The sequence below is a fragment of the Sinocyclocheilus grahami genome, unplaced genomic scaffold (genome assembly GCF_001515645.1).
Source record: "Sinocyclocheilus grahami isolate Dianchi unplaced genomic scaffold, SAMN03320097.WGS_v1.1 scaffold358.1, whole genome shotgun sequence".
Lineage (NCBI taxonomy): Eukaryota > Metazoa > Chordata > Actinopteri > Cypriniformes > Cyprinidae > Sinocyclocheilus > Sinocyclocheilus grahami.
This window is the reverse complement of record NW_015505537.1, coordinates 1465747-1477680: the sequence shown is the minus strand read 5'-3', so window position 1 is coordinate 1477680 and position 11934 is coordinate 1465747. Positions and strand designations below refer to the sequence as shown.

At 37.6% G+C, this 11934-nt stretch overlaps 1 protein-coding gene across 1 annotated transcript in view; it reads right to left on the bottom strand.

Moving 5' to 3' along the window:
• LOC107548920 (nuclear factor of activated T-cells, cytoplasmic 3-like) overlaps nucleotides 1–11934 on the bottom strand; it is a 76259-nt gene that overhangs the window by 1149 nt on the left and 63176 nt on the right. The window contains exons 7-9 of the mRNA XM_016229793.1: nucleotides 6157–6212; nucleotides 5735–5861; nucleotides 1696–2022 (exon numbers count right to left, since the gene is read on the bottom strand). Of these exons, the coding sequence (XP_016085279.1) occupies nucleotides 1696–2022; nucleotides 5735–5861; nucleotides 6157–6212 (510 nt within the window). The remainder of the gene's footprint in view (nucleotides 1–1695; nucleotides 2023–5734; nucleotides 5862–6156; nucleotides 6213–11934) is intronic.

Genomic DNA, 11934 nt, shown 5'->3' with positions numbered 1-11934 from the left:
CCCCCCCCCCCCCCCCCCAAACAATTTTAAAAACTCAGCGGATCTTCACGAATCACACAAATGACCCGTTTTGAATTAAAAACGGCGAATTTCACCTAAAGGTGACAAGTTTGCATCCCTGATTATTGATAAATTAAAAGTGACATTTGATATTTTTGCCAATTTTATTTGGACTTTTCTAAATTGTTTTTACATGGTTCCTATCAATTCAATAATAATAATAATATTTAAATTAATAAATCGTAATGCTTTAGTAACATATAGTAGTGATAGCTGTGGAGTTTATATTAAAATGAAATTAACGATAACATTAATACATAATATGAATATTATATGGAATATAGTAAATAATTATGTATAAATACATAACAGTGTATTTTTTCAAATTGTGTTTATCATTTTTAAATTTATTCATTAGGTTATGCTTTAGCAAAACATGCCATACATTTCAATCATAGTGACAGCTTTATGTTGACGTGAAAGAAGGTTTATGTCAGTGACTGGAGCTGTGTTCTGTTCTATTTGCAGTTCATTTCTGACCTCCTTAACAACTCACAGTGCTCAAGAGCTTCAGTCAGAGAATGACACAGACCCTATTTATAGTGTGTGCTTTAGGGAGGATACAGTCCCTGGTGAAATCAGTTCAAACTTCACTTTTAAAAAGGCTCAACTCCATCCCATCTCACACACTGAATGCATGAGGATATCTAACGCTATATGTGAGCAACATGTAGGCAATGAATACTTTGTGTGGCTGAGCATGCCTACTCTGAAATATTGAGCGTGTATGCATGTAACCACGTGTCTTGTGTGAGTGTGTGATTTGAAACAGTGAATTAGCCTGTGCACATCTGTGAAATAGTATGCAGTTGGCCAAGAATGTGAATTTTGTGTGTTGTACACATGGCTACATATAGTGAGGGCAGTTTTAATTACTCAGACAAACACTGGATCCTTCTGGACTCATACTTCACTACACACACACACACAGGTCTAATTTGAGTGACACAAGCTGTTCATTAACTCTGTCAGACTGCACATTTGAATATGTAATTGAAGAATTCCAGAAAGCAAATTCTGGCGACATTGCTGGTATCTGTGCTGATGAACTACAGCATTAGCTTGAACTCGCTCATCAGTCATCCATGAAAAAAAGAAAAGAAAAAAGAAATATGATAGATGCACCAGGTTCAGAGTGATACAGCCCACAAAGCACTTGAATTTTCAATAATAAATTGCAGAGTTGTGAATAAGGAATCCATTGTGGTCTGTTGTCTGAGCTTCTCACATAAACACACCATCAGCAAAAATATCCACATAAACACAGAAGTTGAGAAACAAGCTCTCCCGCTCTGGCTATGTTTGGAATGGAATACTAGTGTACTGCTTACTGTATGCTGCACAGTGCACACTGAATATTGTATATTTTTAAAGACACAAAAATAATGTTAACTAGTAGTACACTACTGTATGGTTCATGCTGCCACATGACCTCATTACGTGCATGTAATTCTTTGACAACTTCACAAAACTAAAAATGGACACATACAGTACCATTCAAAAAAAATTTTTTTTTTAAAGAAATTAATATTTGATCAAATTAATTTGATCAAAATTGATACTAAAGACATTTTATAATGTTGCAAAATCAGTATCAGTTTCCACAAAAAAAATCTGCTTCATAGAAGGTCATACTGGGTGGGTAAGACAGCCTGGCAGTGGCAGCAGGGCCTGGGTGGAAGGGCATCTGGCATTCAGGAGGTGCATTCAGCCCTTGAGCCTGAAGGTGGGGCAGGTGGGGAAGAGTTGGGGAGCCCATTGGGGCGCAGGGGGCCTGGAGAGGGTGCAGGCCTGCAGCCAGGCCACGTGGCGAGCTGGACAGAAGGCCGTCTGGTGGGTGGGAGTGCTCTGGGGAGGACAGCGGCTGAGTACAGACCAAACTGGCAGCATGGACCAGAGGCATGGACATGGGCGGCACAGCAGGGGAGTCCAGATCATCTCTATGTTCCTGCTTGACCCGGACTGGAAGGGTGGAGGGAGGAAGAGAGATAAATATATGGGTGAAAAAAGGAACAAAGAGAAAACTTGACAAGAAAATCTTACCATTTGAAATGTTGTTAGCTAAAAAATGTCACAGAATTAGCCTGAACAGTAATTATCTTGTTTCACATCTTTGGTACTTTTCAGTAATGTCAGTAATATGCCTTCAAGTATTTTATTTATACTTCTATTGTTATCATATTGAGAGTTATTGAGATCTCATAAAGGCATTACATAATGGCATTAGCATACCAAACTGATTAACCATACTGATTTGGCCATTTCTTATAAGTTTAATAGATTCACAGCACTAATTAACTTTTATCCCTTTTCCCATCTCCAATAAAACTGACAGCAACATTACATGACTAACAAGATTTATGCCCAATATAAAACTTGCACATATTTCATTGAGTCAATATTTCCACCAAACTCTCCTCTCCTCTCCTCTCCTCTCCTCTCCTCTCCTCTCCTCTCACAGACAATGAGTAATAGTAACACAGTGTACAGTAACCCATTTCCCAATCTGCCATTTCCCTGGCCCGCATGAGTGGGGGATATTTTTACTGGACTCTAAGAGAGCATATGTTGCCTGCTTGAGTGCCATGTAAACCAGTGCTGAATTTGGAAACTTAAGAATGCTGTCTGCCCTCCAGCATAGCTCCAAATGGGAACCAAAATTCAGTTCACAGCACATACGCTGCTGCAAGGTCATTACTGCGGTAAAACTGTAGCTTCCTGATATGAAGAGCAAGTGGCGACCATGTGTGGGAGAGAGTGTGAATGCATTTGAGTCTGGTGTTACTCACTGTGTACCTACAATGCATTCGAAAAAAAAAAAGTTTAGTTTCAGTTGATAAATGCAGCTAATAGCATTCACTTCCAGATTTGGTGGATTTGTCTGTGACCAACAAAGAAGCCTCAGACATTCAATTAGGTTTATTACAAACGACTTCCTCGCAGGTTCAAAAGCATTCACACTGTATTTAATTTGAATTTGGATTAAGATCTCTGCTCATTGTATTAGCCGGCTTATTCATTACACATGAAGAGTCTGGCTCTAGTCTAACAACACAGCCCCTCAGCCCTTCCCCCAGACATGCCACTTTCTCAGCGGGCCGATGCCACCTGCTTGAGTGCCATGTAAACCAGTGCTGAATTTGGAAACTTAAGAATGCTGTCTGCCCTCCAGCATAGCTCCAAATGGGAACCAAAATTCAGTTCACAGCACATACGCTGCTGCAAGGTCATTACTGCGGTAAAACTGTAGCTTCCTGATATGAAGAGCAAGTGGCGACCATGTGTGGGAGAGAGTGTGAATGCATTTGAGTCTGGTGTTACTCACTGTGTACCTACAATGCATTCGAAAAAAAAAAGTTTAGTTTCAGTTGATAAATGCAGCTAATAGCATTCACTTCCAGATTTGGTGGATTTGTCTGTGACCAACAAAGAAGCCTCAGACATTTAATTAGGTTTATTACAAACGACTTCCTCGCAGGTTCAAAAGCATTCACACTGTATTTAATTTGAATTTGGATTAAGATCTCTGCTCATTGTATTAGCCGGCTTATTCATTACACATGAAGAGTCTGGCTCTAGTCTAACAACACAGCACCTCAGCCCTTCCCCCAGACATGCCACTTTCTCAGCGGGCCGATGCCATGGCAACCACAGTTGCGTGGCCTGTTCAGAATATTGGCTGCCTGTGCTGTCGTCTGATTGGCTGAGGCCCAATGGGTTAGTGTGGAAAACAGGAAACCCTAATTTGAGTGGGTGCTTTGTGGAGCGAAGAGGGTGGGCGGGAGGCTGGGTTTATCTTGCTCTCTTACTCTCCCTCTCTTTTTGTTCTCAATCTCTTCTACAGGCTAGCTTGCAACTCGGAGACAGAGACACACACAAAAAAGTTGCTCACGTGTGATTTAATTACGCCAACGCTGTTTTTCGGTTTGACTCACTTTGGGAAATTAATACCAAACCAGCTTATTGCTATGAGAACCACACACGACTACACTACACGAAACTCTCTAAGCCATAATTAGATGTCGCCTTATACTATGCCCTGGATTCTGGACTATTTAATCAGATGTTCAATGTTAATTTCAAAAGCAGAGCTAATAATTTGCTGATGTAATAATGCATATCAACTCAACATGTGTGACAAATTATAATAACCATGTGAATCATTGACCTCATCGTTCAACAGATTTATCATAGGGGAAAATCTTCCAAAATGCAAAGCAATTCTGCAAAATATGACTATTAAGACAGATGAAGCCAATGGGAGATGTAAAAAGAATGATAGGGTTTAACAAGAGCAAGATAAACAGAAAGACAAAGACATTGAAGGGGTCCAGTTCTTAAAAACCCTGGATTTTCATGCTTCCAGCCACATGTAAATCATGCAAATTGATTCTTTAAGGTGTTTTACATGAGCGGTTACCAGGTGCTCAACTGTTACTGGAACAACCTCATCCCTAACCACACTGGTGCACAGTGCAGAGGAACGCTGGCATGATCAATTGGGTGAATCTGCTGTGAAAACCCACGTGTGTGCCATTCTTGTTACTGTTATGTGAAGTTAGCAAGAAAACTATTTTGCATTTAATTGAGTCACATGATTTCTGTGAGGCCAGAATCAGACACAATTCTTGATGTAAGGTGGATATTAAGCTGCATTCGCCACAAATTCCAAAATGCAATAATAACACAATTCAATATGTTTTATATAGCATTTGCTTGCAATTAATATATATATATTTCTATCATGAGAACTCTCTGAAGATTTTAGCACGGTAATGGTTCTGACAATGTTAATGTATTTGGTCTTGGTGGAACAGATCTGCTACGCTGCTGCTGAATTGCTGCTGCTGTTGGTTATTGCCCTATTTGTAGATTATTGCTGCCACAAGTAAGTACAGGAACTTGCTACTGCCAATACATAAGCCGATACGGTGCTGTGAGTATTTAAGACATCCTGCTGCTGCACAAATATCATATAAAATAACCCCGTAGCAGATCTATACAGATGGAGCTGGGGAAGGTGGAGGGTTTCAGAGGAACTCTGAAAGTGCGCTGCAATGCTCAAGTGAATGCTAATCAGCCATTTAAATGTAAAGCAGCAAGCTCATTGGCTGCGTATGCAACATGAACCAATCAGCTCGTTTAATGCTAAGAATATCATCAGTTACGTTAAGGACCCATCAGCCTGCGCCATCTAGAGTTTAATGACAGAACTTGGTATATAATATATATATATATATATATATATATATATATATGAAAATGCCATCACGTACATTTTATATTAAACTCATTTAAACTTGAACCTGTGAGGTTTTATTTGCCTTTATGCACTTATATAAGATACAGTACTGTTCATAAGGTTGGGGTAAGTTTTTTCCCCCATAGAAATCATTATTTCTTTTCTGGAAAAAAAGTATCAAAGTTTCTGATAAAATGTTAAGTAGCACTGTTTTCACCACTGATAATAATAGGAAATGCTTCTTTAGCACCAAATCAACATATTACAATGATTTCTGATTTCAAAGATTTTGATCTTTAAGTGTATATTACATTTTATTACATGACACTGCTTAATGAAGAGCAACAAGTAGTTACTTTATTATAAAGCTCCAATTTCGGGAAGTAAGTGCCGTGATATGAAATGCATTATAATGTGATGTCAAATACGTACCTGGCAGATAGGTAAAGCGCTGTGACTGGCTCCTTTTCCGTTTGCCATTGCACACATAGAACTGCACCTGCACTGCTGAAGTGACCGTCTTACTGTGATAAGGAGGCACCTCCACCATGATGCTAGACTACAGATGGAGACAAGAGACATAACTTTACTAAACAACACATCATTGATGTCTGAGACAAACCTATCAAAGTTGTCTCACTGAAGAATACAAAGTTCAAATATAGTCAAAACATACTACAATGTGCTCAAATCTTTCATGCGTTAAAAACACTCATGGACTCAAAGGGGCATTTCAACTTTTAGTTCAAGAAAGACTGAAAAGGGTTTGTAGACATATTTATGTCTTGTGTATTGTCTGTGCTTTTGTTGGCAAATATTTTCTTAAACATGAAAAAAGGAAAATATTCACTCACTCCTTGACTCTTCTCTCTGATGATCTTTGCCTCCACCTCCCACTGCGGTCGTCCATCTGAAGAAAGAAAAGTGTTAGCTGCATACGCAGGAACAACATATTAGGACAGCTAGCATAAACAATGACCTGAACTGAACTCTGTGTGCCAATATTTGCCCCTCATCACCACCACCATCATCATCATCATGTCTTCCAGCCCTCCGCTGAAGCTTTAGAGATTAAGATTACAAATAGCCAATCAGCTTTAAGTTTCATCAGGTTCAGAGGGGAGCTCTACAGCTGCATGTTTCTACAGGTGCTTCTGCACCGAATCCAGAGTGAAACTTGATAAATTGTGCCTTGCCAGGAGAATAATACATTGATAAATTAAGTTTGCTTGCAAATGATAAGCCTTTTTCCACATAGTGAACTTTCAAGGCTCAATTGCTCAAATAGATCAAAATGTCAGCTCAATGCAGGGACTGCATACAACACTGACCTGACTACGAATAATGAATGACATTAAATTCTCTGAAGAAAGAGCGCTAGAAATGCTGGAGCTGTATGAGCAGAGGGACTACTTAACAGCGGGCTACTTGAGAGACTTTTTAATGAAAATCAGATCAGTCTCACTCTGCTTGCCCTTGCTGACAGGAACATAGAAGTCGCTTGGGCTCCTAACAGGTAATGATGTCATTTATAAAGCCATTAAGAGTTTTAGAAAGATGTGTGGAAGAACATTATTTATTGTTGAATCATGGCAAGATGCATGGAATAACTTTATTCATAGCACAATGCCTCCACGTGCTGCCCGTGGAGAGGTGCAGGACCTCTCGGAAACATGCTGTCATCTCAGGTTTTTCCTTTGCCATGAAGCTAATCAACTGCGCAGACGTCTTTCAGACAGAAAATTAAAGCCAAGGGACCAGAGCCAACTGGTTAAGACTGATCCTGGTAGGGAAAATAGTCACTTCATGGATCATAAATTACATAAACTGCACAAACAGCATGACACAGGTCTAATTTACACTCTTAAACACATTTCCAGCTTTGAAGTTAGTGCTTGACATGAGTCTAACATGAGTCAAACAGCAGTATAATCCCAAGAATGTCTAAAATGAGTAATTTTGCATGTGTAATGATCATGAGTGGGTACATATGCGTATATATCGCAAAAAAGGGGTAATGTAAAGGGCAGTGTTTGAATACTGTTCTCAAAGTAAAAATACCACTGCGAGCAGTTTCATAATCACCTGGTGCATTACACTCCAGAGACTGCTGTTTACATGAGGTTACTGTATAGTGTCTCAACTCCTTTCTGTTTCAAAAGGCATTTTGCTAATATGAGAATGACCTTGGTTGCCTGTAACTTCAGCAGTAGTAGTACAGCAGCAGCACATGTTGACATTCACTGGACACCGAAGAGGACCCCACATGAGGGCAGGTTCAAACAGGAACCAGACTGACAAAGCCCGGTGATAAGCACACACGCTGTCCTAATTCGTCAGGCCAGGAACACTGCTGTTCTGTTATTACTACTATGATAAACAAACTCAAGAAAAATAAACTTCTGGCAAAATCCTACAAAGCTTTTATGTGTCATTATGTGGAATTAAATATCCTGCTGGCAAGCGTAAAACTAGCATCAACTGAAACAGATGGTTAATGTAACTCTTCATTTACAATTTCCTGAATCATTAATTATAAAAACAAAAACCTTTTTTTTTTGTGTCAGCTTTCCTGGGTCTGATTTTTATCGTAGTTAACACTTAACTGTACTTAATATTTCATATCTGCCATTTATATTCTCTCATTGTAACCAAAACGAATGAATTAATCTTTTGTAGACTCTATGAGGAAAAGGGTTTTAACCCTGCAAAGCCTGACTTATGAAATAACAAAAGTTACATATAAATATATAAAAAAACCATAAAGATTCATGTTTTTTGTCAAGTATCATATTTGATAAATAGGCTTATGGCATATGAAATAAGAGAAAATATACTTGAAGAAAAAAACCCCCCTCAATTTTATCCAGAGGACCAAAGTCAGCAAAAATATTTGATTTGCTGCAGTTGCCGATATTTATATTATCAAAAAGTAAATAAAAGTTCTGATAGCTTGTACACCATGTAAATCAATGAGATCTTTATATCAGTATAAGCAAAACATTTTTGTATTTCAATTTAAAAGCTTAGATTTATGATCAAAGCTATGGAGTTTCTTTTTGTAAGGGGAAAAACATATAATGTAAAACAACACGATGATTGAGAGATGTACAAATAAATATTCCACAAAAGCCTCATGTCTCTGATTTGATACTTGCATTGTAACAATTATTTATGCAAAAAGTATATTAACATAATTTATTAAAAAAATATGCATGGAAAATCAAGTGAACCTAAGATACTTCAGTCCAATAAGTGATCATCTTGAAATATTACTTACAATATAAAAGTTACTCTTGTGTTTACATTATAGAAATGAGCAAAGATTTCACAGCAAACTATCCTGGTAAGCTTCTGAATATGGGGGCAGTGCAACCTTTGCTATCTAGTTCTATGGTTGTCCAGGTGATTAAAAACCTGAACCATTTGTCTACTTAACTATATATCTATCCATTCAGCAAATCAAAAATGAGTTACAAAGTCTCAGGACCACCATATGGGCTACTCATTAAGACACAATCCATCTAATTACTGTAGATACAAAAATCACCCAATTAGATGTAATCTGTCAAAATTAGACCTAAAATTGAGGTGTTCCAGACTTTAGCCAGCGATCTTACTTATATTTTAATTTGAGTCTCAAAATATTATAAAACTGCATCTAAATGTGGCATGTTGTCATGTACAATTCAAAAATAAAGTAATTTTTTTTCTCAGTAACCCTGTCACTGCACATTTTTAACCTTCTGAAAACATATTTAATGGCTTACTGCAAATAGGGCATCAGTATTTGACATCAGTAACCAACAGTTTATGTGAGGCTGCTAGGTCAGTATAAAGTACAAGACCAGTGTCATATTACTGCATGCACCATTAAAAACATATTTAATTTCAATCAAACACATCTGCAGAACATGTTCTCACAAATCACATAGACACTCTCTGATAAGCTCCTGCTTGAAAACATATGAACTTTCCTCCAGGGCTGCTCAAGGCCAGACATAAGAGCCAAATTTCCACCCTACTTGTTCTAGCATCTCAGGACTTTCCATTTTTATACAATGCAACAAAAACATGGGTTATCACCATACAGGATGCCTTGAGGGGTTGCCACTTTACAGGGAGCCAACTAGAGGAGAGGTAAGTACCAAAGGGTGATCCTCTGAGTCAGTTTGTTGGGTTTGAACAGCCCTGGGTGTTCATGTGTAAACTCCAACTGAGTGAATCAGTGTGTCATTGTCTCAAACTAGAAACACACACAGGCACACACACAAGGCAGGCCAAGACTCGTATTCCCAGAATGCCTTTCATTCATTGCCTTCATCTGAGGCTGGTCCTAACTTGTGTTTCATTACTTACAAACGAGCAATGGAAAAAATGAGCAAGAACGAGAGAGAAAGAGTTAGAAGAGTTGCTTATCGAAGAATAAGAGAGAGCACACAAGTGATACGAGAAAGAGTCAAGGAAAAACTGATTTTCTACCATGCCTGACGTTATAAAGAGTAAGAAAGTGAATGAGAGAGAAAAAATACATTAAAAATGAAGTAAAAAGAGAGATCATCTGCTGGAGATGAGACAGTCTCTGAGGGCTCTGTTCATAGTGTAAAAGGTCTATTTCAGCTCACAGTGAGACTCAAAGGATCACAAAAATCCATACAAACAGAGCGCTGTTGGGGATCATGACACAGACTAACCCCAAAAAGTCAGTCTAATAAAGCCTCTTGTAAGCTGAGGCATCAGACTGACAGCCACATGGCAGCCATGTGTGTCGAACGGGAGAGAAAGAGCAACCTGAAACAAATGAGCTTCAGTCATCTGCCAGGTAGACGTAACTAGCAACATTCAAAACTAAATGCATTTAAAATGGACTACTCTGTGGACTGCTTTAATCTAGTCAACTAATCTCAATGAAGTTCTGAATAATTAGGCTGGTTTTAGGTTCATCTGGCACCAAATACATTTCTTGGGGCTGTTCACATTGTATTTCACTTGTTTTCAAAAACAGCTACACAGTTTCAGAGAACAATTTGTGGTAAAACTTTTGTATTTAATGTATTAAAGGTATTTAGTATGACACCTTCTAATATATGTTGTATGTGTTACAGTTAAGAATAATAATAAATAAACTACACCAGACAAAACCACATTTTAGATTTCTTGCTATTTGTAGAAATATAATCAAGTCATATTGACAAATATTTAATTGACTAAAGAGAAGGCATATTTGTAATATTAGTTTTTTTTTATCAGCATAGTAGCCAAAGTGAAAAAACAAAAAACAAAAAACAAAAAAAAACATCTTACCTAACTCAGCAGAAACAAAGCCACCAAAAAGTATTGTATGGTCTATGGAAATATTTAGATTTTTATGGTTTCACCTTAAAAGCATTTTTCTTTTTTTTTTTCATGTAATATAATTGGATATAATGCAGCACTCAATTAAGTTAGATTTTTGGACATTCATAGTAAAACGTTTGGGTATGTCTGTTACAGTGCATTAAAACTTACATTTTTTATTTTAATGACATGAAAGGCAGATTGATTCATTAAATTAAGTACTTGATTAGTAGCTGACTGTAGCCTTACAAAAAGATTAAATTGTAAAATTCTGTATTACATTAATCATGTACAGATGGCAATATAACAATATATAACAAATCACACTCTTTAAAGACGCAACAATATATAGGTAAGCATTTTAATACACAGCTTTGGTTGAACAAAAAATCCTTTACGAAACAAAAATTATAATGTGCTTTATTTAAGACGACCTATCATAGTGCAAAAATATGTAAAAAAAATCCATTATATACACAGGCTTTAGTGAAATCAATATTTTTTTAGATAAGGAAACACAAAGTTTGTCTTGCACACACAGTAAGCTATTATTTGCTTTGTGTCTTGGATCCAGCGAGTGATCAGCACTGCGCCTGCAGCCAGAGCAACCCTGCTCACCTCTGAGTCATCCTTACAGCACATGCTAAGGTCTACAGGTGAGCTCTAGAACAACAGTGACACCCTACAATATGGCCAACCATAAATCTAGCCTCTGTGCATGCATGGACAGAGAGAGAGAACATATGGGGGGGGGGCAGACAAGTTTATAAGCATAGGGAATGAGGGTGTGTATTTGTGTGCACATTATAGCACTTGCACATGTGTTTATGGAGTGAGCGCAATGTGGCTGTAGGTGTGAGCACAGAGCATTTGTGTGTGTATATATGTATATATATATATATATATATATATATATATATATATATATGAAGAGTTCATTTGCAAAAACAGATAACTCCATTTTTAACAATTCTCAGGAATCATGCTTTTTCATTGTGCATTCCAATTAATCTCAATCAAATTGCAGTTGGGTTATTTTGATTAAGCTAAAAAAAACAAACAAAAAAAAACAGCTAACTAACACAATAAAACATGATAACATAATAAAAAACATGGTTTTTGAAAAACAGAATTATTGGTTTTTGCAAATAAACTTTTCATATGCATGTATGGAGTGAGCACTCGCTTGAGTGCAGTGGTGTTTGTGTGTGTAGGTGTGCAGGTGTGTTCACGCTGAACTGCACTCACACATGCATGCACGCACACACACACACACACAAACACACACACACACA